General features: G+C 38.4%; 2 protein-coding genes and 1 long non-coding RNA gene across 3 annotated transcripts in view; 2 read left to right on the top strand and 1 right to left on the bottom strand.

The window, feature by feature from the left end:
* Positions 1 to 2,267: 2,267 nt before the first annotated feature.
* Positions 2,268 to 7,274, bottom strand: LOC113027364 (zinc finger and BTB domain-containing protein 26-like). Its single transcript, XM_026176979.2, has 2 exons — positions 6,815 to 7,274; positions 2,268 to 6,456 (listed from the first exon to the last, which is right to left on the bottom strand). Exons 1-2 carry the CDS (start codon positions 7,160 to 7,162, stop codon positions 5,470 to 5,472), a joined length of 1,335 nt encoding a protein of 444 aa, XP_026032764.2. The 5' UTR covers positions 7,163 to 7,274; the 3' UTR covers positions 2,268 to 5,469.
* LOC145430051 (uncharacterized) lies at positions 6,374 to 7,407 on the top strand. Its single transcript, XR_013910454.1, has 3 exons — positions 6,374 to 6,511; positions 6,821 to 7,138; positions 7,268 to 7,407. It is a non-coding gene; the product is annotated as an uncharacterized LOC145430051 (long non-coding RNA).
* A 3,427-nt stretch (positions 7,408 to 10,834) lies between these two features.
* The window catches only part of LOC113025906 (tyrosine-protein kinase JAK2-like), a 39,021-nt gene continuing 22,376 nt past the window's right edge, over positions 10,835 to 27,479 (top strand). Inside the window, exons 1-2 of the mRNA XM_026174148.2 lie at positions 10,835 to 11,181; positions 23,534 to 23,802. Coding sequence (XP_026029933.2) covers positions 23,538 to 23,802 — 265 coding nt within the window. The 5' untranslated portion in view covers positions 10,835 to 11,181; positions 23,534 to 23,537. The remainder of the gene's footprint in view (positions 11,182 to 23,533; positions 23,803 to 27,479) is intronic.

A 27,479-nucleotide genomic window follows, 5' to 3' on the forward strand; every position in this document is an offset into this window, starting at 1 on the left:
AACACAAGCAGTTCCCGCATGCTGTTGCAACCATGTTCGAAGCTGTGGAGTAGCGGAAAAATGTTTAAACTTAATTGCCTTTACCACTTTATGAAATGTTTTCAAGCCCACAGCCGTGTTTAACAACGCTGAAAAGCTTCTCTTAGACATTTGGATAATACCTGTAGGTCTGGGTGAATATATTTCTATATTATTATATATATTATGTATATATTTAATGATCCATTCATTCTACATTTTTGCTGTTTACGAAATAGCAGTCATGTGTGAGCGCATTTACAGACTTTAGTGATCAGTAAAACAAGTTACTAGTGACAAAAGTCATGATGACTGTAATCCTGGTCTTTAATGAGTTTAACCTTGATTTTTAGTCGAAATTTGCACGCTTGTCACATTATTGTCATTGTTTATATCTGAATCACACTTTTGTAATAACTCAGGCTTTTCCCTCAGTGAGCTGCTGTTCACTGCAGGAGACGTGAGCCTACTCATTATGATTCATACTGGAAGGCTAAATCTGTTCCAAAACACTTTTTGAGCTGTAAACATGTTATCTTACATACAGAATCAAATTTTCTTCTTGTGCCCCAAAAGCCCTTGATGTATGAATTTCTGTAAGCTAAAACCTTTTACAGTAAATATTACAATCATGCTGTTATGAGAAGCAAAAATCTTTCCAGCACGTGTTACATGTTTGATGTCTAACAATATAAGTGGTGCACTGAGGCTATGGATGTTTCCTCAAGGACGTCTTTGGACCTGTTCAAATCTACCTTGAACAGTAATATTTTTTTATATAAACCACAATAAAGGAACAACATAATGTTTAACACCTTACATTCAATTTGAACCATAATAAAACAAACAGTAACTGCCACAGTTTTCAGGATAATAGTAACATGATAGTTTTGAATGTATTCTACAGTTTAAGTCTCAGTTAGGGTTCTTTCAACTATAAGAAGATAAAATTCGGCTGTTTTTTTATTTTGAGATTTGCAGGACTTTGCATGACCACAAAGACTTCAGAAAGTGAAAGGTAAAATAAAAAATGGCTTTATATCCACTCAGGCCAGTTGAGAGATGTAATCTCTCCAGCATGTCATGGGTCTGCCATGGGGCTTCCTCACAGTGGGACATGTCTGCAACACCCCACCCAGGAGGTGCCCAGGGGGCATCGTGGTCAGATGCCTAAACCATCTCAAGTGGCCCTTCGATGTAAAGGAGAGGGGGTCTACTTTTTGCCCTTCGCAAATGACTCAACTCCTCACGCTATTTCTAATAGAAGAACCAGCCACCCTTCGGTCATGTTATTGACTTGTTGCCAATTTACCTTATTTTTATAGCACGAGTTCACAGAAACAGCCTTCTCAGAGTTCATCATACTGTAAGGTAAGGATCCTACAGAATTAGAGAAAAACCTCTGTGAGCAACCACTTGGGGGCAGTGTGGAGGAAGAACTCCCTTTCAACAGGATGCCGCTGCAGGCATCAGACTTTTGTAGGGGTAACCACAGAGCAACAATAAAGAAGACAACCATTCATAATATGTAATAATGGCATCTGTGTTACCTGTTGCAATCATAACTACACAATTTATCAATAAGGAAAGTTTTAAACCTAATCTAGAGAGTAGATTAGTAGAGAGGATGTCTGCGCCCTGAACCCAAACTGGGAGCTGGTTTCATAGTAAAGGGTCCTGATAGCTGAAGGCTCTGCTTCTCATTCTGCATTTAGAAACTTTAGGAACCACAAGTAAGTCTGTAGTCTGAGAGTGAAGAGCTCTGTTGGGATAATATATTACTAGGACGTGTTTAGGATTTCACTCAAGACTTTTGTTTATGAGAAGGTTTTCTAATTCAATTCTGAATTTAACAGGGAGCCAATAAAGATAATCTAACAAAGAAGAAATATTATCTCACACAAGTCTGTGTTAGTACTCTCACTGTGGCATTTTGGGTCAACTGAAGGCTTTTTAGAAAACTTTCAAAACAGCCTGATAATAACTTACAATAGTCCAGCAGAGGTAACAAATGTTTTCCAGCATCACAAACAGGATGGTTATAATCTTAGTGTTATTGCGCAGATGAAGGAAGCTACCTGAATATTTGTGTAATGGATGAGTTAAAGGACATATCTTGGTCAAAAATCCCCCACAGTGTTGCTGGAGGCAAGAATAAGTATCTTATAATACAAAATATTTTTGAGATTTCGGTCCAAAACTGAAATTAGAAGTACAAAATTTCACATCAAAGCTTTTATAGCTACAATTTTATTTGAATTGTGTCATTTGAAGCCACAGAAGGCACAATTGTATAAATAAAGTTTGGTGTCACTGACATAGAAATGAAAATGTATGCAGTGTTCTTTAATAATAATACTTAAGGGAAGAAAATACAACTGAAAAGCTGTCAGTCAAAGCATGGCAGACTTTTATGTGTGAGAAAGACACATAGTTTACATGAACAAACTAGAGTCTATCAGACAAAGCACACATTTCCTTGGTCTCTGCAGTAAAATAACGAATGCGATATCACATGCCTCACCGAGCAGCACAGAGGCGAGTCCAAGTCTGATGAAAGCAATATCTACTTATTTCTCCCAGTTTTCTGTTGACACACACAAAACAGCTCCTCCGTATTGAAACTGTGTTCACAGTGAGGTCAGTTTTGATACAGCTGTAATCAAATGCACTTAAGCCATAATCCTACCTCAGAATACGGTGAACATTCTATCTCTTCCTCTCGGCTCTTTCTCCCCAGTTCTGTCACAGCACAATGCCACCTTATTCAGTACTACATGAAAACAAAGCTTCATATAAGCATGTTCAAACTCATATGAAGCTTTAGAAAAAGGGTAAAGTTTTGTTAAAGGTGTATTTTAGTGCAAAGTACACCATTCACAGGGTGCTGCTACACAGTAGCTTACTTGACTAGGCAGGTGACCCACATGCTGAAAGGCCACTGGGTTCAACTATTTTCTGCATGTCATTCCCCCTTGCTCTTTCTCTGCTTTCTTGGCTACGGTCCTGCCAATTACTCCAACAACATAATCTCATTCAGATATTATATTAAATATTTATTTAATATAATATTTTCCTATGCAAAAATCAACCCTATTAACTCTAGGAATGGTCCATAATCAAATACACAAGCAAACATTTATTGTCTCCAGGATATGGAATCCAAATCCAGTTTTCATGATCCTCTGGCATGATCATGATCCTTTGAGTTTGTTGTGAATTTTTTTGACATCTATTGAATCTGCATCTAATTCATCGTGGTACAAATATCCAAATCATCCCCAGATGATGAATTATATCCAGAAATCATATTTTTCTGTAATCTGCAACAGATTTTCCAAGTATGTAAGTAACTGCAAAAACAGTTAACATGGTAAACATTGCCATTGCCATTCTAAAGTGCTAGACGCTTCCTCGATGCTTTTTATTGCTCTTTCCTTGTAGCTTAACTTGACATCTGGTCATAATGTGGGCACAGGAATATAAAAACCATTTTTTCCCAAGTCAGTCTTGGATATGTAAATGGCCTATATTTGTATAGTGCTTTACTAGTCCTAAGGACCCCAAAGCGCTTTACATATCCAGTCATCCACCCATTCCCACACTGGTGATGGCAAGCTACATTGTAGCCACAGCCACCCTGGGGCGCACTGACAGAGGCGAGGCTGCTGGACACTGGTGCCACCGGGCCCTCTGACCACCACCAGTAGGCAACGAGTGAAGTGTCTTGCCCAAGGACGGGGCTCGAACGGGCAACCTTCCGATTACAAGGCAAACTCCCAACTCTTGAGCCACATATGGATCCTGTATAATTTTAATTATAAGACCAAAGAAGCTACTTTTCCTTAATATAATTACTCTCCATCAATATCTCTGCCACTACTCATCCATCTTCCTCGTTGTCTTCATCCTCCCTGCTGTTTCTCTCTTAGCATCTCATCCATAATGGATGTGCTCCAAAACCTTACATACATGGATTTTATTTATGTGTGCAGTGGTGTGTGCAAACACACATGCCTGTATAAATTCTGACCTAGTTCATGGAAGCAGCACTGATTGCTGTTGAAGAGAATTTCAATCCCTTCTCAGTGAAACAATCACATGACTATTCATGTTATTACACTTTAAGATGTTTTCCTTATGTTCGCTTTCTGTTTTTGACCTATAACTCACAAGATTACTTCTTTATGTTGATGTTTTTTCGGACTAAGTTGCTTTATGCAAGTGCAAATAGGTAGATCAATGCTTGCTTAATTTTATCTTCAGCTATATTTATGTACATTCTCTGTCTTCCTTGGTCACACACAAACGCACATTTGCATGAATTTCTAAACTGAATACCTACACCAAAGCCATGCATTCACTGTTTGTCTGCACACAGTGCCAGTGGCATCTGAGGCGCCCACTGGCTAGTGTTCCATTCAGTAAGATGAGTGACAATGACATTTCTGGGCCAAAAGGATAGCTGAGGGATAAAAGCAGACATGTGTAGGGAAGGGATGGAGTGAGAGAGCATGGAAACCCACTTGCCGAGTCATGCTCAGTGAGCTGTACACAATTTCTAGAGGGTCAAATGGTGAAGCAGTTGCTTTTCTGTGAGCTCACTCTACTCATGTTTTTCAGAACAGTAAAGACTTTTATTTGCTCCAAGTTTGCTCTTCAGTTTGTTGCAATTGAATAATTTTGTTGCAATAAAAGGCAGAATGCAATGATTTGCATTTTCCAGAAACCCACATTGTATTCACCATAGAATGCAGAAAACATATCATATCATAATGTTTAAACTGAGAAAATGCCCGAGGACATTTTGAATTGGATGGCAGTGAATTCATCTCAAAACAGTTAGGGAGAGGGTCATATTTACTGCTGTGTAGAGCCCCCTCTTCTTTTTAAAAACAGCCCATAAACATTTGGGAACTGAGGAAACTAGTTGATTAACTTTTAAGAGAGAGATGCTGCCCCATTGTTGTCTAATTGGCTTCTAGCTACTTGACAGTCCTGGGCCTTCTTTGTGTTTCTACAAACAAAAAACCTGTTTTGTTTTTTAAATAATTGCATTCTGCTTTTGGTTGCATTTTCCACAGCATTCTAACTTTTTTGGAATTGGGGTTGTAAATGAGCAGGGAAGATAATAATAATGGACAGAGATAAAAAATAAATAAATAAAAACATAATAACAATAACAATGAAAAATATAAGTAACTATAATTTGTGCAACCGTGCAATTAGTTTCAATTGTATTTTTGTGCATTTAACAACATTTTCTATTGTGATGTATGTATTTCTTCATTTAATTTTTGGACCTCCAGGTCGTAAGCAATAATTAAATAACTATGCTAAATCTTCTATTTTAATGGCAAACTCACATTTTGCAGCTAACTGTTGCCATAACTCTCCCTTAGGTGGCACCAGAGGCCTGGCATTTGGTGCTGTAAGCACAACAATGTATACTCAAGGGGCTTCCTCCCATGTATGGAGATTGAAGTGGTGTTGCAGCATGGCCTTCTGGGTAAATGTCATGTGGCACAGAGGGCATCTGAAAGGCTTAAAACCAGTGTGGATACCAATGTGAGTCAGATTATTCTTCTGAGAAAAGACTTTTCCACAGACCAAACAGAAATACTGTCTGTGTTCCTTCAGGTGGCCCACATAGCTCTCAAAGTGCTGAAAGACTTTGTCACACTTTCTGCATAGGTATGGCTTTTGGAACACTACTGTATCCGAGTTATCTGCAGCAAAATGAATCTTGGACAGAGGTGTTTTAGGGTGGCAAAAAAGACTAGAGTTCCCTAGCTTTCCACTTTGTTGCAGTTGATTTGCCTTTGGCATGTACTTCTTTTCCTCTTTTGGTGAATCTTTAACATCTTGTTCGTGTTGGTTTTTGGAACTATTTACCAGTTCTGTGTCAGCTGCAGAACTGATCATGGTGGCTGTGGAAGACATTAGGTCATGTAAAACTGCAGAAGGGTGTGGATTACCTGCAGTGTGAGGAGCATGAGATAATGGGTTGCTTGTGTAACATGGCAGAGCATCTCCTTCTTTGCCCAACTTCAGCATGTCAAGGCAACATTCTGCATCTTGAGATAAGTCGATTTTGGCTTCTCTGGGTTCTCTCAGTCCTATAGTATCCACCTTGGCTTCTTGGCCGGCTGTCAACCTGGGGTTTACCACGACTGTTCCAACTTCCTTGCTATTTGTTTTGTGGATGATAGCGTCGGGCAGGGCTGCATCCCTTTCCTTCGGATTATCAAAGCTGGAACCAAGCCACCTGCTGCTGAGCTGCTGGGTTTCCTTCTCCTCTGAGAGTCTAGTCAGATTCAAGAAAGGCGTGGTGGGACTGAGGTACTGTGAAATAGCCTGGACACACTTCTCCACCACCTGGCTCATCTGGAGTACACTGGCTGCAGTCAAGTAGCTCACAAGTTCTCTCTGAGGGACCTGCATACCAGCAATGGATGAAGCAACAATGAATATTAAAGAAACAGCACCAACCGTAAGAAAAAGAGGACTTATTATACTTCTTTGTGAGCTTCTGAGACCGTGAGTCATGCAGAGCTACTATAATAGAATGTAAGAATAAAAATATGGATTGAAAAATTTGTACAATAGGTTCCCCTTTAAAATAATATTCCTCTTGTTCACTTTAAATATGGATCTATTATAAAACTATATCTAGAACCTTTCATTATAGTACAGAAATGAATGATTATACAGTAAAACAAACACCTCAGCTCAAAAGACTTTTGATATATGGCCATATTCAGCTCTGTGATTACAGAAACACTAGATCTTGCACCTCTAGGAACCCTGTGTAGCAGGACAGGAGTAGTGTCTTGGCAACCTTCACGTTGGAAACAACAGCCACACTCAGCTCTGATCGGCCTTTGTGAAGCAGGAACTGATCACGCAGGAAGTCTGAGGATGCTGCAAGCACCACTCTGTGACCTTGGAACTGGAGAGGATGGACAGTAGAGTCCTGTGGCCTGCCCAAGATGAGCGTGATGTCACAAAAGCGATGTTCTTCTCTAAGATCATTCATTTTGCTGAGGATGGAGTCCCCGTGGTTGGGCAAACTAAACTGCAGAGTCTCAGAACAGCCTGGCATGATGGTCTGTCTATAGTAAGAGCATAGTTCTGTTATCATATGGATGCAAGTGTGAGCTGCATAGATTACCCTAATTTTTCATGTTTATTAAAAGGCTCCAAAATGTGGATAACAACCATGTTTTCATTTTCATTTTTCAAATAGGTTTTGGGCCCTGTGTAGGAGTGAGTATACTGCATGTGTGACATTTAAACACTGTAAAGGTTTTGGCATTGTTGGAGATACCATAACATTAGCCCTAAATAACATGATTTACTGGCAAATTCAAACATGTCATAATCAGTCAAATCAATATCTAGCGATCCAGCCCCACCTTGTACTGCAGCCTCATGCCGTGGTAACGGTTCCTGGGTGAGGAATGGATGAGAACCCCAAATAACTTTGAGGAAACACTGGCCTCTCTATTCACCTGATCTCCTTACGGGTTCTGGCGTTCCTGAGGTTTAATTAACGCTCTGCAGATGTGGAAGGATTTATTTCGGTAAAGAAACAGGCATCCTGACTTGCAGTGGCTCTTTGCTGAGGAGGCTTGTGGCAGCAGTGTGTGTGTGGGTGCCTGCGTGCGTATCCACGTTATGCAAGAGGGCATGAAGTAATTAACCCCTTCAGTGCTTTTAGTTCAGCCTTTATATATATATATATATATATATATATATATACACACATATGTGTGTGTGTATATATATGAAGAATTTGTTGTTCTGCAATGATGCTCAAAGCAAAACACAAACACACTTGGTTCATGTCCTCCTTGACTTCTCAGTGTACATACCTATAAGTAAGAGCTTTACATGGTCGGGACCTTGAAATTAAACACATTTGGTTTACTTAAAAAAACAAAACAGTTTTAATGGGCTGTGTTGGTATTCACTGGTATTCACTGTCCCACCACTTGCAGCCTTGGAGCAAATTGAACAGGTGGACTCAAATTGTAATGTGCAGCAGACTTATCATGCTTTTTTTATTTTCTGTAATATTTTCTCAGTTTGGTCACCTCAAACGTAGAGCTCTGGCCTTGTGCACGGAAGACCCTCCCACCTTCTGCATGTCAAAGAACTATTCTTTGCCTTTGAAAAACATGAAGCAATGATTTAGAGTAAACTGCAACTGAAATACACACTATCAAGGGTTTATGTATTTCAATAATCAATCATAAAGAGAAATATGGTTGGTATAAACTGAATGCATTTTAATCAAGTATTATTCAATTTCATTCGATCAAATTCCATTAAATTTTACATTTTAAATTGTACTTATGTTACGAAATTACATGGAAAATTAACATGTAATTAATTTATGTAAAGTCAGATATTAAATTTTTTTTGTGTGTATTCAAACCTTCTTTTTGCCCGGGTTAGGCAATTAGAAGAAAATCTGTCTTAAAGGGAGGGTGGCCTTAAAGTAAAAGGTGCTAAAACACCTTGTTTCAAACAGTGTAAGATAAACTTTGAGCAGAGATTAACTTGATAATTAGCACAATAGAAACCCTTTAAGGCAGAAAACTTCACTAATATAAATGAAGAGCTTTTACAGTCATAGTACATAAACATGTTCTATCATCATCATCTGTTTGTATAATGCACAAGCTTGAAGACCCAATATGATGATTGTCTTGTTTGTCTTGTTTGTTTTGCAAGTTTATTTTAGCACAAAATGTATCTCTATATATCTTGAAAAACATAGATAAATTGTGTGGTCAGCTGTGAAATGCATTTGACTTTTTTTTAATAATGTGTGGACAGAGTTTTGCATTCCAGTGGTCATATGATGGAAATAGATTGAAGTTGCTGATCTATGCGAACCACCTCAAGGCGTGGATTTGGGGCTGCACACAAAATGTGTATTTATTGAGTTAACTCAAAGAAAAAGCATGTGAGGATCATCAGTGGCAGGGTCAGGTCTAAAGAGCTAATAAATCTGAATGGTTGCTACACTGCTCCAATTTGTGCCAGAGGATAATATTTTGGAACTTTTAAAGTGTTCCAAAGGAGATGAGAAAAAGAAAGGATTTAATCCAAAACAGAATCTTGGAGAGACATCTCTCTTTTTTTGGTAACAGAATGTCTTTGTAATATCAACCATTCATCACAGAACATTTTGTTCAATCAGGTAGAATTTGAATTTTACGTATACATATGTTTCCCTGTTGCAAATGGGCCAAAAAGTGAGACGCAACAAGGTTATTGCTTTCTGTTTGACCAAATCTTCCCAAAGTTCCTGTCACCTGTGGTTTTTAGGTCACCACTCATCCCGTGGTTATTTCAGTCAACTTTGTGGTGTAGAGAAATATTTCCTTGCACTTTTATTTATGTAACCATGTTGATTTAGACATAGACATGGACTTTATTTAAACTCACACTGGGGAAATGAACTTGTTGCAGCAGCACAAGTGACAGGAAAAAAAAAGGCGAATTAGACATGGATTAGAAAACAATGTGTCATTTAGCTAAAAAAATAATGTGACTATGTGAGCTTTTGTAGCTGAAGTCTCTCTCTTATATCACTGCCCCCAGTATACTGAATAAAATTTAGCAAAATTTGCAGTGCCAATAAATCTAATAAAGCAGTGGTTCTCAAACTGTGGTATGTGTACCACATGGGTTCCCTCTAATGGTACGTGGGAGGACTCCCCCCAAATTTTTAAGATTAAATAATATACCATGTTCTTTTTGAGGGATTTCTGAAAATTTTAAATGTACAGCTCTGCTATCACTTCCGACATAAATGAAGACAGGAAACTAAACAGCAGTGGCGTTTGTAGGGCTATGTGGTGGCAACACAGTCATTAACATACTGCTGCATGGGCTGAGCTGTAGTTACATCGTAAGGTTTTAAAAACTGAGCTTTAAAAAAAACAGTGGTAATGAAAACCGAGAGAGGCCAACAGTGATCACCGACTGTTTTTAGGGGCTTGTTCAGATTAAATAGAAGAAGATACAAAGCTTTAAAACATGTTAAAAACACAACAGCCTTAATAAACGAAGAGTAGTTTGGACTCAGAAGCAGGGTTCATAAGTCATCATTTAAAGACCGGATTAAAGACCGGTGAATGTTTTAATGCAGTACAGTTGTTATTATTATCACTTGTCACATCCTGTTTATGACAGTTAAAATAAATAACATTAATTTAAGAAATAAATAAAACATAATAAAAAATAATTATTTTTAATTAATTAAAAATATACAGATACATATTTTCTATAGTTGTTTGATTTAACTGGATATTAGGCTCATCCAGCAAGGGAATTTATACATTTTCTGATTTTTTTTTTTAATTATTATTTTGACGCTTTGGTCCTCCATACATGGCCAGAGTGGCACTCATCATGGAGAATGCCGTTTATTTTACTGAACACCATCGATCTATAATGCTTAAATGAGTAAAAACATTTTAATGTCGTGGCTGGGAGGGATTTTTAGGCTCATGACCTTAAAAAAGGTCAAAGCTATAAAAATGTGTTCAAGGAAAAGTAGCCCACAGTATTTTCATATGAACTGAAGCGAAGTAGACATGTAAAGGGGCCAAAAGTAAACACTGTTGCTGATGGCTGATATATCAACATCGTTTTTATTTTTATTTTTTCTACGTCAAACGCGGAAGGAGCTAGGGCGAGGGCAGAGAGCCAGAAGCGAGCTTAAACAGAAAAAAAAGGGGCATTCTGCTCCGCCCTCAAACCTCCATAATCTGTCGCTGTATCAGTGTGTCCGCACATAACAGGAGGTTTCTACGGTGGAGGTTTCAGTCCGTGCTCTATTTGACCTTAAAGCAAACATGTCGGGTTAAAAAAAAGAAAATACGGAGAGCTGACCTACAGTGTAGTTAGTGTGGAGAGTAAAACGAAGCAGTCGCAGGGAAATATGTAAAGACCAACAGGATGGCGTTTGAGGGAGAAAATAACGAAGCAGCGGGTACTTTTATTGACAGCTATGGTGAACATTCAGGAGCCGTCGTAGCTTAGCTGTAGCGCGAAGTTGACCCAGCACTGGACTACACGCCGACCCGCAGACCCGAGCGGACGGAAGGGAAGCTGAAGCAGCCGTAACCTAAAGGAAGGAGAGTAAGTGCGAGCGTGTGCGGGTGATGCTGAGAGGAGTCATTGTTGCTATGAATTTAATCGTGCTTATGGTTAGCGCAGTAACTTAGCTAGTCGAGCCGGGCTTCATCAGTTGGTGTGTGGCAGTCAGACTTGCTAAACTTTGCTTTTTTACAGAAAGTTTTTGCTGAGCATGTGCCTGCCATACTTGTGTTTACGTGGTAAATATAGAAACGGCTGCACACAAGAAACTTACTAAGAAAATCCATTTAGTTAGATTTTCACTGCAGTCCACTCTCAGTTTATCAAACATGCCCGTGTAAAGAAAAAGACTCTAATGATCATTGATTTGGATCAGGATTTTATTACAGCCTATATGTACTGCTGTGCCCATCTGCCATCAGCAGTCCGTTATCAACCAGTAATTCGAGTTTTGAAAACCTGAAGAGGCAGCACTTTTACAGACCTTCAGGAAAAAGCTGACCTTCATGAAGACCCCCTCTGCAGAGCTTTGCATGTTTGTTGACGTGAATAAAGCGATGTCAACTCAGCGATGTCAACAGTTTACATTTATTTATAACTAGTTTAACCCTTTATTACCAGATTATATACCTACGTACATCATTAAAGTATGATGCTATAATACATTATATACTGGGACATGGCATTCTAATCTGGCATTCCATTCTATACCACGATATTCCACACCTTACTGTAATGTTCTGTTCAATATGACATTTCATTCTATGAAATTCCTTTCTATATTATGACAATCCAATCTTTACTATGACATTCCATTCTACACTACGACATTCTACACCTTACTATAACGTTCCTTCAATATGACATTGCTTCTATGCTATGACATTCCATTCTACACTACGACATTCTACACCTTACTATAACGTTCCTTCAATATGACATTGCTTCTATGCTATGACATTCCATTCGGTGTACAGTCAAATTGTCTATTAAGCTGAACTGTACAAACATATTCGATTGTGGAATTGTATAAAATGTTTGTATATGCCATATACGCATTGGCACTCACAATGTCTCATCAAGATTGGTTCACTCGTATAGGAGGAGATAGGGAGCATACAAACATGTATAGTATGATTTCTCTATTTTGTTAAACTTTGGGTGTTCAGGAACTAATTCACTGGGGAGCTGCATCCTAGAATTATTAGTTTTCTATACTCTTACTTGTTTTTCCTTCTTACCTCTGAGCTTTATCTTAGGAATTTGATTTTTTTCAGTTAGCACCCAATGAGGATTTAGCATATTTCAGTTTTGTCTTTATGGTCTACAAGCGTGTAGTTTTAGTTTCGTTTTTATTACTTTCTTTCTTAGTTTTATTTATTTATTTATTTTTTGCCATTATTAGGATATAGAGACTATTCATTAGGAGCATGTATTTTAGAACTTAAGAATAATGCAATTTTTAATGGCACTTGATTGATGATCATATAGAATAGTAATCCCAAGTCTCACCAGGACACAAATGCATGTCTCATCAAGTGTGTTGTGATGTTGTTACTTCCCATTTTTCTCATAATTCTTGTCTTTATTTCTGTTAGTCTTGCTCATTTAGTTTTGTATTTTAGTTTATTCTTAGTTAACTCCACTAACCTCCCTGTTACTGGAGTTATAGCTTAAATACATAAGCTGTAAAATGTATTTATTTATGTAAATAAATACATAGCTCAAGATACGTCTGTCTTGAGTGCAAACTACACAACAGGAACACAGTCTCTAAACCGATTTAAGGCTTACATTAGTGTGTCGTACAGTTCCTCATTACAGACTGTCTTTAATAAGGCTAATTATTATAGAGGCCTGTAGACTGAACTCATTGTCATGTTGGAAACGGCTTAATTGTATTGCATGACATATTCCTGGCACCCCAGTACAGAACTCACTTTAAATTGGTGTGAATAGCATGTCTAACTAGTCTAAAGATTCAAACAATGGGGATTTGTCCAGCTGCTTACTGCCTTCTTCCAAAGTCTCCCCTGCCTCTTTTAAATCAGTACTTTAGTAAAAATGTCTGGCAGCTCCTTCCATATTGTAACAGATTTTATTTGCTGAAGGTTTTTAGACAGTAATCATATACTGCTTTTAGATCACCAAGGAGAGGCTCCTGGGAAACCTTTGAATGAAAACCACTAAGAACAGGTTGCTTTATTTAATGCTTGCAAGAGCTCGCAGCATTCAACACATATAAATGCAAGGTACAAAAAATAAATCAACCATTATCTTAATCTAAATTCGTGTCCTCCCTGAAAAGGCATTTGTAACAGCTTACTCTGATTTTTATCAGTAAACGGGAATACTTTAATAACTGGAAATATTTGTTGCTCCAATTGAAAAGGATACAGACCAGTTGAACAGGAGAATGATCTTCTTTATGTCGTTGGAAAATGAGCTCAAGTATGAATAAACTCCAGCGATAAGGTCGGTTGCACAGTATTAGACCGTTTTGGTAAGATGTAATAAAAGGGGATTCCCTCATCCCTTTAATCAACAGCGCTCTCAAGAACCTTTGACAAAAACCCCAACTTTGAGTCTTCATGGGGGTAGGGTTTATTACAAACCTTTTACATTACAAAGCTGCTAGATTTATGATTTGAATGGATTCTTTATAGTAGTGATGATTAATTTTGCAAGCCTGTACTCTTGAGAGCAGTCAGTTTCCAGTTCAAGCTTTATAATTTTTGAAATGTTTGAATCATCTGTCATCAGTAATACTAAAAAGAATTCTTATTCTGACTGTATGCCATTTGAAGGAAAGTGCTGGTGATAGAATAAGGTCCACATTTATCACAACAAGGATATACTGAAGTAGTATAAGTATGTTAGGTTTAGATCTGACATATATACAGTTTGCCACTGCTGTCTTATTTTAGTTGTAAAATAACCACTAATAGCCTTGGTAATGTTTCAGTTGTGTATGTAGGCAGAGCTGGCACAGTTTTCAAAGACAAATAAACTGTTTTATTTACTGGAAGGACAACATCAGTGACACAGGCATTTTATGGGGAAAGTACATTATTCTTGCATCAGTGTGTGCAAGTTTTATCCAGGTCATGTACAAAGAACCGCACTGTCAGCTGTTGCAGTGGAGAAAAATTAGTTGAGTGGTTTAAAATGGAACAGCACGATAAGAGCTTCATGTTGTTTCATATCACAACTTTCTTTAAATAATGTTTATGACCCTTTTAGGAACCATCACAACACAGAGAGACTTGTGGCTAGATTAGAGCAAGGTCCAAGGAAGTAGGGTTTAGTGTGCAATGCAAATGTGAAATTGCTCAATTAATTCTGACCCTGAACTTTATTATTTTCAGACAGCTTAACAGCCTTCTTCACTTGTGACTGAAAGTCTGTGCCAGAATGCTTCACAGTTAGCAACTTGCTGTGTGTTGTTGTTTTTAAATAATGTACTCGATGATTTGCTCGTCACCTCTTATCTGCCTCTTATCTCTTGCTTACCACTGCATTCTTTATATTTTGGTTGATTGACCATCACTGACCATTCGCAGGAAACAGCACTGGTGTATTTTTAGCCAAAAAGTCACATTGGGTAAAGTTCCAGCTTACCTCTGTCTCTTTCTCTGTATCTGCTGCATTAGATAACCATAGATGCTATAAAAGATGGATGTAGTCACTGCGATGTCACCCACTTGTTTTCGACTTTCAGAGTTGAAGTCTTTATGCTAACATTTGGTGTAGGAAGTCATATTTGGCGTACACGTCAGCTTATTACTGTTTAGTAGCAGAGTAATAGCAGTCTAACAAAACAGCACAAGCTTATTGGCTTGGCTGCGTAACTCAGTGAGCCCTTATATTTGTCAAATGATCCATTAAAATGATCCAAAGGGCATAGAGTAACATAGATACAGTGAAGAGGTCCAGTTCATTAACTCCAGTTAGAAAATGTGAGGCACACCACAGCATCAAGGTGGATGAGTTATTAAAGCCTACCTCTTTACCCTCTTTTGAGTTGTTGTGAAAGAAGGGAACTCAAATCAGTTTGTACCAGCCTGTAAACATGCTTTTTAATCTTCTAAATGTATGCATTTCAACATAGGAAACTATGAAGGTGTCGCCTTCATTTTTCTGTTGCTTATGATGTTACTTGGCAACAGATCTGGGGTAAACAGCATTTTTCTACTTATGTACTTTGAATATGAAATAGCTAGTGTAAAGAACTAAACGTATACATGGTTATACCTATAATGTATATCAATACCTAAAGCATCATAAAGAATGTGCTGAAGGTGGTCATTGTCACTAGATGTTGTTGTTTTATGTGGTTACTACTTGATCCAAGAATCTTGTGTAAAAGAGCTGGTACTTTCTGATAAAATATAGTTATATATTAATCACGTAGGGAAATGCCTTGACTTTTTCCAGTTTCTATTTAATATTAATACCATGACTTTGGGCTTTCTGGAAATATCGAGTACTGATCTGACACCAGTGTTAAATTAATTATATAGAATCCTTATTGTGAGATTGAAAATCCCTTTTAATGTATAACATTAGTGTAGACTTCTAACATGTATGATCATCTACTCTAAAGTCACTGACTCTGTTTTTAAAGTGCATTTTCCTTAAACAGTTTAGAGACGGTGTCCCTGTTGTGTAGTTTGCACTGATTCCAAATTACACATCATGCACTAACAATACAGTCCAGTCTTCTCCTCTTAATGCCAGAACAGTTCGTCTCGGGTATGTCCCCAGCTAATAATTTGATCAGCTAATGGTGAAAAAGAGCAGATCCTTGGTCCATTCAGTCCACCTCTCTGCATTCCTGCCACAGCTAGCAGCAGAGCTAACATAGCACAGAAGAAGCGAATAGCTGAGGGACCGTATTTTGGACGTATTTCACGCTTCTGCTTGTATGCTCGCAAAAGTTTTTAACATTGGTCAAAGTGACCTGATAAAGTGAGCCCTTCTCATCCTCGTCATGTTTGGTCAGTAATCTTATTTAAGAACATGGAAGGACGTGGGTTTTTGTGTAACTCTTAGTGGTGAGCCTTTATTATGCCAGGCACGATTATTTCTCTTCACCTGTTTACTGTCAGCTCCTTGTCTGTGAGTGAGGAATACATATTCCTAATTTCACCGATCTCCTATTGATACTGAGTATCAGCAGATAACCACAGCCAAGGTATTGGAACCGGAAAAAGCTGGATGATATTGGATCATGTCTAAATTCTGTAAGACAGCATCAGTACTGGTAATAGTATTTACGTAACCTTCACCAGTTGTGAGATGTCTCTTGCCCACCAGAGTCATTTGTTTTGGCTTCATATTTGCGGTGCTGTGCAGCTGCATTTCGCACATACCCCTGTAGCAAAGAAGCATTTTTTTACTCAGTGAGTCACAGTGCTCATTTGCAGCTGGTAAAATATCATGGACATGAGCAAAACTCTTCCAGTATGTATGGCAACTATTCCTATTCAGCAGGTCGACTAATCTCTTGCTGAAATCAGATTTTTTTTTCTGCTGTTTTCCTTATTTGCTGTTTTTTTTTAGGGTTTTTTTCTCCTTATAATGAAGAGAATTGGGGTGGGGTGATAACTCTTGACGTTCTGGACCCTTTTGAAGCCTCATAACCCAAGTTATCAAATATCGTGCTGTGCTGATTACAGTGACTCAGCTGCTAATGATGAATATGTGATTCCAGCAGCCAACCTTCCATCTATCTTTTTTCTTTGGCTCATCAAGCTCAGGGTCACGGTGAGACTTGAGGCTTTCCCGCTGTCATCAGGCAAGATGGAGGATACACCCTGGAAATGTTGACAGTATAATTTCAGCTCCATGCGAGAGTCTTTGCCGCATACAGTTATTATATGTGGTGACACTCTGGGTGACACTAGGTTTTTTTGCTCTTTTGAAGCTTTGAAGCTTCTCACAGTTTTACTAAAAGATGGGTAAATAATAATAATCGAGTTTACAATTTGTTGTGTTACTGCATGCGCAATATTAGCTTTTCAACAGAAGGAGAAGCCGACAAGGGAGGTGTTTCAGTCTTGTCTGCTCTCTTGATCACCATTTGTGTGTAACTCAGAAACTGTTGCAAACATATAAGTAAATGGTGTTGCAGTTGTTATTTCTCTTGGTTTGCTTTTGCTTTTGCTGTTGTGTGTTCTGGGTGTTTTCTTCGTAATGTAATGGGAATAGTGTTTTTTTTTTAAGATGTTAATTGTATAAGAAAGGGCAGTAATGTTTTATATAGCACAGCCTTGAGTGTGGGTTTTCATTCCTCCTCTTCACTGAGTTGGAGTATTTCTACATACATAGCAACAGAAGTAATGTAGGTAAACATGGACTGCTCTACTTCAGTAGAAAAAAAGTGTTTACTTATATTTTCCTTTCCACAGAGTATGTGCAATTTCTATGTTTTGTGCATGTTTTTGGGGAAGTGTCAACATGCTAAAACAAACACAGTGTTGTGTCAGTATATGGTAAATGGGTTGAATGTGTTTTTATGAACTTTAGCCACAACCCTGTTATGGCTCTGTTTGCTCAGTTACTAGTGAAACCAATCCTTTCCAGTTGCAGTCTGTTGGTCTCTATTCTGATGTTGTTTTCTTTTAATTAGTTTTCCTTTCTTCTGTGGGGGAAAAAATCATTAAAATATTGTGATATTTTGTCAAAAGACAAAAGGGGGATTTTTACATGTGACCTTTTGAGAGATAACAGCAGCGCAGGTTATTTTAACAGAGCAGCGTGTGTTGACTTGTCAGAACATAACGATATAGTTTCTTTATCTCCACTGTGCTGCAGGAGCCCAAACACTAAACACAACCGATTAAAAAGTACCTTAGATAAAGTGGATTAGCTCGGCAACATAAATATAATATGACAAAATTAAATAGTCCAGACAGTCAAGATAACACAAAAGATGGGGTCAGTGAGTAGAAATTTAATTATAATACGATAAGAAGCTTGATAAGTAAACATGTAAAGAGCTGATTGAGGACTTGGAAATAAAAAATTAAATACACCTCTAGGACCAAATAGTCAAGATTGTTACACAGGTCAAACAAGCCTCTGTATAGCTTGACATCAATAGTGATTCCAGAGTGTCATACAGCACCAACAGTGCATCAAGCAAGGAAGCAACCGTCTAATTGTGAAGCCAGATTAGTTTCTATAGATAGCATCGGTAATGGTAAGTAGGGACTTTTGCTTAACTAGATAGTTGTGCCGGTTAGTTGGTGTTTGTGAAATCATTAGATGTTTTCCTTTCATCAAAGTCATCAGTTTTTTTGTATCTGTCTGCAATGCTCCTGAATAAAATTGACATTTTTACAACCTCTTCTAGAACTAGTGAAAGATTAGGATTGAGAGAAGTCCAGCTGGCCACTGTGATTTTATTTTCTTCTGTTTTATCCTTTTGCTGTGTATTTTATTATGAGGGTTTTTTTTGTTTTTCAGTTGAATTGGGGTGTGGTGCTAGCTGATAATGTTTTGGACCTGTGTGAAGCCTCATGAATAAAGTTAGCAAGGAAGTTGTTATACTGAATACTAGGAGTCTCTCAAGTGTTGCAGTAAACAATAGTGTAAGCCAATCCAGCTAACAGCTTTTTCTCATCCATCTGTTTTCTTTTGCTTATTCAATTTAGGATTGCAGTGAAACTGGAGCCTATCCAAGCTATATTACATTTCTAAGCCATTGTGGAAAGCCTTGGCAGGACCTAGAGCAGGGATGGACAACATTTTGAGCCACAGTAGACAGAACAAAGACAAGAACTTTCTGTTAGAAAATGATACATTGGTCAGGCAAAGTTCAACAGCTCCACTGTCCTGGCCTGCAGCTGTGCTTTGAAGATGCTCTGAAATGTGGAGTGCAGGTTCAAGTGTCACTACTCCAATCTCACCAAGACTGCAAAGACTACCATCTCATAGTGTGGTTTCTTGCTGAATTTAATGTGTAGCTGAGCCTCCTTTGTGTGATTTTTTTTTTTTTGGCAGGAAGTGGTTTAGTTTAACTTTCAGTACATTCAAGTCATGGTCAAAATTCTTAATGAATGGGAATTACTCTGTTATAAAGCTGTGAATGGTAACCACTAACGTTTTCTGCTCTGTGTCTATAAACCGCCCCTCATTCTGAGTTGTGTTGACTTAACAGGGTCAGCTGAGGTCTCCATTGCTGTAGCCTGCTTCTGTGGTCCTGTCTGCACATAACTAATTACTTTTATGGTGTCAGAACTGTGTTAAGTTACTGCTGGAAGTCGTATCCTTTCCTGCTGTTTTTTTCCTCAAGTGAACTGGCACAATTGCAGCTTTTTCTTAATGTTTCAGCCATCAATCTGCTTTTCAGTTTTGTAGGGTTTTCTTTCTCACTTAAAATGTAACTTTGATGTATTTGCTGTGATAATGTCACTAGTCACTTATTAAAAAATATTACAATATATTTCATTCTGCAGCTGTTTAGCCAGAACATGTTTTCCTGTAGCTTCCAGTATTTTGTCAGTAAGTTTTGATACTATTTTTATTAAGATTGTTATTTAATAGTGTTGATTCTGCGTGGAGTAATTTTGTGCCTGCACACCTTTTTTGTTAGTCTATTTCCAATTTGTGTATAGTATTTAAAGCAGTGTAATTATATCTAGTCTACTTATGCTATAGCTGTTATACAGTAACTACTAATCCACTTCCAAAACAGCACATGCTAATTCTGTAATTTCTCTGCCAGTCCTTGTATAGATTACCCCCCCTCCACCACTGTAGTACTAATTCTTCAACTTTTATCAGCTTCTACTAAGTCGAGATCTATGTAACATCTATGTAAAGAAAATACACAAAAATTAGAGTTTTGAAGTTGTTAAAGAGCAATGCAGACAAATAAAACAGTTTAGATAAAGGAGGAATTCATTTTAAAGCTGGATTTTACTGGCTCTGTCCAGTAGAATGAAACAATCTATTCTGAGATGTGTTTGAGTGAACCTGGAGAAGTTGGGACCAAAAACAAAAAAAAAATCCCAAACAGTCTGTTTTGTTTAATAAAATATAGAAATATATATAAGCATTAGTTAGTTTCAATAAAATAAGTTGCCAGAACAAGAACAATGATAGAATGGAGAAAGGGTTAGGCTTAGGTGTTACAGTAAAGGTTAGCTTTAGGTTAGAAGACCAAGGAAGGATGAGATAAGTGGTTTAGACAAGAGAATAAACTACTTAAAGACATTTACAATTAGATGAAACTGAAAGAAGGATTGCAGCGTAAGAGGAGGCTGCAGTAAAAGCAAAACTTAAAGAGCAGCTCAGATCACGAGGACCACCCCTGGAGAGCAACTGGGTGGATATCCACAGTTCACAGTGGAAAGAATATTTTAGTTTGCAGAAAAGTTGCTCAGACAGGACAACAGTCTGTACAGAAGGATCTGCAGATAGGAATGTCCACTGGAAATGTGCACGGTAGCCTCTGGCAGGCTTCCAGCCCAGATAGACTTTAGTCACACACAACTTTTTCTGTGGTCAGCTGGCACTGCAGCCAACAGTCTGAAACTCAGAACCATAACCTTGAAATGTACAACAGACATTCAGCTTATTTTAAGATCGACTGCTGATGGTTATTTTAATTGTACAAAAAGCACCTTTAATCCTGACTTTTAATGAAGTCCAGCAGTCCAGGCTGAATGAAGAGCTGGCGTTGTAACCAGAAGTGAAACCAAAAAGTCATAAAAAGTCAAATGTGTGAGAGCTGATAGCTCTGACCTCAACTTATACCAAGGCCCTGATAAGACGGAGCAAGGAACTGGTAAAACTCTGTGTGTGTGTGTCTGCTGCATGATAAACGTTTTGGGTGTGTAAACAGGGCTGTTTTTCTCTCTCTTCTTGTACAACATGTAGAATAGTCCCCAGCTATCGAACAATTATAATAACATCAATAGAGACCTGAAACAATTGGAAGAATATTATTACTGCAGCATTTAGTGAGCTGCTCTGCCTGGAACTGTAAAAACAAAATGTGCAAGTCTCTCTTTTGTCATCAACTTTATACCTACAGCTCCCATTGTTTTAATTAGCTTGACTTTATTATTGTTTTATTCTGCTTAAACTATTACCGGCTATTACTGTCGTTTAAAGTAAGACTTACATCGAGCCCCTGCTATGGTGAAGCATGTGCTGAAGGGCAGTGGCCAGAATACGAGTACCACTAGTAAACAACGCTTGTTCAGTTGTTTGATAAATTGAATCTGTATCATTAATTGGAGTAATCGGTTTAATCTAGAGCCGCTTACACCCCTGCTGGCACAATACTTTGACCCAGTAATAAAATAGGAAGTACCCATTAACTGAATTTAGGTCACCAAAGATTTAAACGTTAAACAACAATTTCAAAAACATTTTGAAAGCATGGCTACTCAAGTATTGTGAAAACACGCAATTCTCTTGTCTGCTGAGGTTTGTGCAGCAAATGAGCACTTAGTACTTGTACTCAATGTATTGGAAGCAGCTCTAAAGACCTCTGTAACCAGGCAGATATCCATGGCCAGACAGGGGTCAGCGCCTATCTGAAACAGGAAGGCTTATCTCAGTCAGTAATAATGCCTACCTACTGACGGTTGTCCAGAAATATTATCATAGTTTTATTTGTATTGCACTATTTTTCAAACACACGGCTAAACAATGGATCATAGTTTTAATAAAAAAGTTAAAAGAAATGATAATAAGCTTTGCCAAAAGGGAAAGCTCAACTATAAAAATGTTTTCAGAAGTCATTTAAAAGTTACCGCTGACTCAGCTGATTTAATAGGACCGACTTATTTAAGTTACATGACGGCGTTTCACCTCATCAGTGTCTTTCCCACGACGTTGGGAAAGACATTTAATTAATTTTCATGAAATCCATTTTTGTTATCTCTCCGCAGCACTTGTGCAGTTTTTTTATGTGTTGTTTGTTTTAATATTGTTGCACTTCCTCTTTGTTTTTATAAGTCAGTAATAACACCTTTGTTTGACGCTGTTTTGTTGCTGCTGGCATTAAGTTGAGGGCGTAGAGTTTTTATTCTTTTGTTGGGATGACTGTAATTTCCAAGGAGAGAGGTTGAACGTTTAAGTCAAGAAGCTACACTTACTACTGTGCACTTCAATAGAGGTCATTCTTCACTTATGAGCTTCATCTGATGCTGTTTACCCCAGCACACATTGAAAATGCGAACTGATCAGAGTAGTCCTAAATGTGTATTCTAATGTTCCAGAGGAACAAGGCTCTCCAGAGGAAAATGCTAAACAGACACACACATGTTGCTATAAAACAAGAATAAGTCTTTCTACTGAATTCATCAGTGGAGTGCTTTCATGGCGTAATGGTTTATTATTGTGACCCCCCTGAGCCCGGGCTCAGTGGGTCACAAGCTTATATCTGCATCCTCAGTACAACCCGGATGTAGTAAATTGGAGGGCTGTTTGGGAAATGGCATCTGGCTTAAAGGTCTGTCCCAAACCAAACATACAGATCCAGCCCTTTGGGAAATAAGGGAGCAGCTGAAACTACCTAGCACTGAATTGGTCTGCAGTCTATCTAATGTTCTGGTATTACAAATATACACAAATCAGAGACTTCTGAGTGAGTCATTCCAAATACCTGTGGCTTCCATGTACCAGTGTAGTACACAACAATTAAAGTGCAGCTCTATTCACATTTAACTCTAGGTTTCTAGTTTGTGCACAGAAAGAAGAGCTCTTCTTAAATCAAGAACTCTGCAAGCAAAGGGCGTTTTAGCTGAGCTACACCACACAATGCTGACTACAGATATTACTGGTATATGGATATATTTTCAAATAAAGCACAGTGAGACAGTCTTGTTTTTATTAAGATCGTTCAGGTTGTTGTATTACATAAGCCGCTTCATTCATATAGTGTTTTTATTGCACATTTTTGCATCTCTCCTCTCTAAAAAGTTTTGTGCAACCGTGTCGCCACTAACTCAGAAGCTCACTTGCAACTAAAGTTCTTATCTATATACAGTACAGGTGCCGGAAGTGCTCAGTGTTGTCAAGTTAACAGAGGTCAGGATATTATTACAGACAATGACACTGCAAAGTTCTAGTTTTCACTGCTTGTAACTGTTACTGATGAAATGCAAAAACAAAACAATTCTAATATGCAGAACTCCCCCCCCCTCCAAAAAACCCCCTCAAATCCTTAGCTTCTATCCAATGCAACATGTACTGAATGGTCAGTTGTAAAGTAGTATTTATTAGCAATTGCTGCAAAGCATAGGTTGAATACACCCCCCCCCGCCCCCACAAAAAAAAAAAAATAAAAAAATATCCTTCTCTGCAGCAGTGCCTCCTTTCACTCTAAGTCGTTCCTTTCTCATTTTATCTCTTCTTTTTCACCTGACAGGTGCATGTCTTTTTTTAAGCGGCACATGGCTTGTATTCTGCTGACAAACATGGACCCGCCCACCACGGAAAATCAGAACGGCCTCCCGCCAAATCTAGACTTGGCCACTGGACCGAAGCAAGACAGTAAGGCCACCTGTCTGAGCGTCTACCAGTACTGCGAGAAGGAGGGAGGAGAGGGCGGGGCAAGTTATTCAGAAAGTGTCCTCACGTTTCCACCTGGAGAGTACGTAGCAGAGGAACTCTGCATCTCTGCAGCGAAAGCGTGTGGTGAGTCACAACTGTGTTTCAGTTCACGTGTTTACCCACACATGCAGTGTATAGTTTCATTTACACATCTGACATTTTTTGGTTGAGCCATTTTCTAACCTCAGCTTAACAAAAAACATTTGTATAAAGAAAACAACAGCTGTTAACTGTGCATTACAAATAATGCATACATTCACGCTGGAATCCTCTTAAAAGGTGACTGGTTTCTTTATAACACATTTCTTTCTGTAAGAAGCCACTTGAACTCTAAATAGGTCACAGTACAGTTAAGGATTTTTTTAATTAAGCGTTTATATCAATGAAATCTAAAGGTTCTTCTGTATCCACATATTCTGGCAGTGAAAGACCCACTCTTAACCAACAAGACATTTTTGGATTACAAATTTCACTTAGAAATGTCCCATAAAAACAGCACTGCTTTCACATTCATGGTTTGCAGCAGTTCCCCTAATGCACAACTCTTTCAATGAAAATAAAAGGCTCCTTTTCGTTCAGCTAAACTTGGTGAAGCATTAAATCAGCAGGCACAGCTTTTAGTTTTACATTGTGCAACATTCCTGCTATTTAAAGCACATTTGCAGAAGATAGCAAAATATATCGTTTCACTGAATTCATTATACCTGAATAATTGATGTTATTTACATTATTTCAGGATGAATAGGCTGATGCATTGTACAGCACCTGAGTTGATGTTGGATATTCGTATTAGCAACCACTGTTTTGTTTTTCTTATCCATTTTAGGGTGTTTTAAGGCAGTTGAATAAGTTAGCTGTGTTGGCGTTTTTGGGGAAAACAAACTTGATGCACTCTTTGAATATGATTTGTTCTTGGTTAAAATTGCTCTAAATTGGAATTACTTCTGCTTTGAGATGAATACTCTTTGCCCTGCCAGAACAATGTGAGCCCGTAATCTGGTTTGTTAACCTTTTTTGGACTGTTGTTTCAGTGCATTTGTTTTAGACATTAAATACCATACCTTTTTCTTAATCTTTCATTTATTCTTTGTAAATGCAAGAAAACCCCCCCAAGAAACACCAACACAAAAACTGCCAGACAAAAAAAAACAAGACTGCATTTTGAACAGAATTTCCTAGGGAGGGGAACTTCATGCAGTAACTTTAACTCCATTCTGACAAGAAATTATTTGACTCTAAATTAAAGATGTCTACATTCCCAAACTACTCACAGATGATTGTGCATAATTATGGTAGACTAGTGATAATGGTTACTTGAACTGTCACAAAAAACAGCTTTTTAAAAATAAAACCTAGGCCCTAATTATGCAGGCCTCAAGATTGGTGAGTGACCTCCTGGCAGCCATCGGTCACTAAGAAAAAAAAATACACTCCCCAACGTTAACGACACATGAATAAAAATGTGAATTTCAGCTGTTTGGCAGATGTTGCAGATCACTAAGACACTGGGTTACTAAGGGCTAACTGACCAGTTTAATCCTCGTAAAGGTCGTAAAGGAGCATTCAAGCTCTGCAAGGTTTAGATGCACATTTTCTTAAACTGTCTTTTAAAGTAAGACCAGAATTAGATTGCTTAGGCCAGTTTTTAGTCGTGAAAACAGAACTAAGATAGTAAGGCCACTTTGTCATCGCCTCTTTCTAGAAAACTCAGATCAGGAAGTTGTCTTGCTGTGTGTCTGTTTTCCCCTATGTGCACCCTTCCTTCTGGAACGGTTGAATGAAGTCTTTTTACCATGAGCTGTTTTTATATTTCCCCATTTTTCAAAGTCTTTGTTTCATTTTTCATTTCCACCTCTTTGTCAATTCTTAAACTTGTACTTTACCTTCTGACTGTCTCTTAGACTGTTTCTTTTGTTGGTTAATTGCAGTTGAATTTAGCTGAATAAGTTGAGTAGTTTGTTACTAGGATATTATTTATTAGAGAATCATTAATATTCATTTAAATGGCTAGGGCAGGACAACTTGCTACCAGACTGAAGTTAATTATGGCCTCCTTCTTTGCAGTCATCCCTAGTACAATTTCTTCCTTTTAGTCCTCATGTAGAAATAAGTTAAAAAGTAAGACACAAGGATGTTCTGCTTGATTGTTCAGTTTCTAAAAAAAAGCATACAAAGTTATTAAATCTAACATGCGGTACAAATCTCTTAAAATGTAGAACTACAGTATTTTAGTCTTCAGTGTATCTTGAACTTTTTATACTGTTTTGATTGTAATACATATCACACGGTAGGAGTTGTCTGTACATTAACCTTGTTAGCACTTTGACTTTACTTCCCTTGTTGTGGTTGAGCCCATTTCCTCCTCTCCTCGGCAGCGCTTCTGTCCTCACTCTGTTGCTTCACATGTGTGAGGGCTTCCGCATGCGTGATGACATTTTATGCCCTTTAAGTTCAGTTCGAACACTGATAAAACACCAGTTGTTTTCTTCATGGCACTTTTTATGCCTCAGCATTGTAGACCGCCGTGGCCTGACCCAGTCCAATAAAGTTCATCACCCATGCCAAGGAGCTCAGTCAGGAACCCGCTATCTCAGGAGCATTCAAGGGAAAGTTTTTCAGATTTGGCAAAAACATTCATTTAAACTTAACTGGTTTTCCTAGTTCAAGTTTGGTCTAGGCCACTGTCCTGGTGTCCGCTGTGTTCTTGTAAACATGGCAGAGTACATCATCACCACGAAAAGCTGGAGAGGATTTCTTTACATGGGGCCCAGACATGAACAGGATTCAAGGATGAACTACAGGGAGTGCAGAATTATTAGGCAAATGAGTATTTTGTCCACATCATCCTCTTCATGCATGTTGTCTTACTCCAAGCTGTATAGGCTCGAAAGCCTACTACCAATTAAGCATATTAGGTGATGTGCATCTCTGTAATGAGAAGGGGTGTGGTCTAATGACATCAACACCCTATATCAGGTGTGCATAATTATTAGGCAACGTCCTTTCCTTTGGCAAAATGGGTCAAAAGAAGGACTTGACAGGCTCAGAAAAGTCAAAAATAGTGAGATATCTTGCAGAGGGATGCAGCAGTCTCAAAATTGCAAAGCTTCTGAAGCGTGATCATCGAACAATCAAGCGTTTCATTCAAAATAGTCAACAGGGTCGCAAGAAGCGTGTGGAAAAACTAAGGCGCAAAATAACTGCCCATGAACTGAGAAAAGTCAAGCGTGCAGCTGCCAAGATGCCACTTGCCACCAGTTTGGCCATATTTCAGAGCTGCAACATCACTGGAGTGCCCAAAAGCACAAGGTGTGCAATACTCAGAGACATGGCCAAGGTAAGAAAGGCTGAAAGACGACCACCACTGAACAAGACACACAAGCTGAAACGTCAAGACTGGGCCAAGAAATATCTCAAGACTGGTTTTTCTAAGGTTTTATGGACTGATGAAATGAGAGTGAGTCTTGATGGGCCAGATGGATGGGCCCGTGGCTGGATTGGTAAAGGGCAGAGAGCTCCAGTCCGACTCAGACGCCAGCAAGGTGGAGGTGGAGTACTGGTTTGGGCTGGTATCATCAAAGATGAGCTTGTGGGGCCTTTTCGGGTTGAGGATGGAGTCAAGCTCAACTCCCAGTCCTACTGCCAGTTTCTGGAAGACACCTTCTTCAAGCAGTGGTACAGGAAGAAGTCTGCATCCTTCAAGAAAAACATGATTTTCATGCAGGACAATGCTCCATCACACGCATCCAAGTACTCCACAG

Source organism: Astatotilapia calliptera, chromosome 7 (genome assembly GCF_964374335.1).
Source record: "Astatotilapia calliptera chromosome 7, fAstCal68.1, whole genome shotgun sequence".
Taxonomy (NCBI): Eukaryota; Metazoa; Chordata; class Actinopteri; order Cichliformes; family Cichlidae; genus Astatotilapia; species Astatotilapia calliptera.

Bases quoted from the DNA above. Each gene is read 5' to 3' on its own strand.
- LOC113027364 (XM_026176979.2), bottom strand. From the start codon at position 7,162: ATGATAACAGAACTATGCTCTTACTATAGACAGACCATCATGCCAGGC. The intron at 6,457-6,814 runs GTGCAAGATCTA...GCTGGTATGCAG, and splicing joins GCTACACAGGGTTCCTAGAG to GTCCCTCAGAGAGAACTTGT.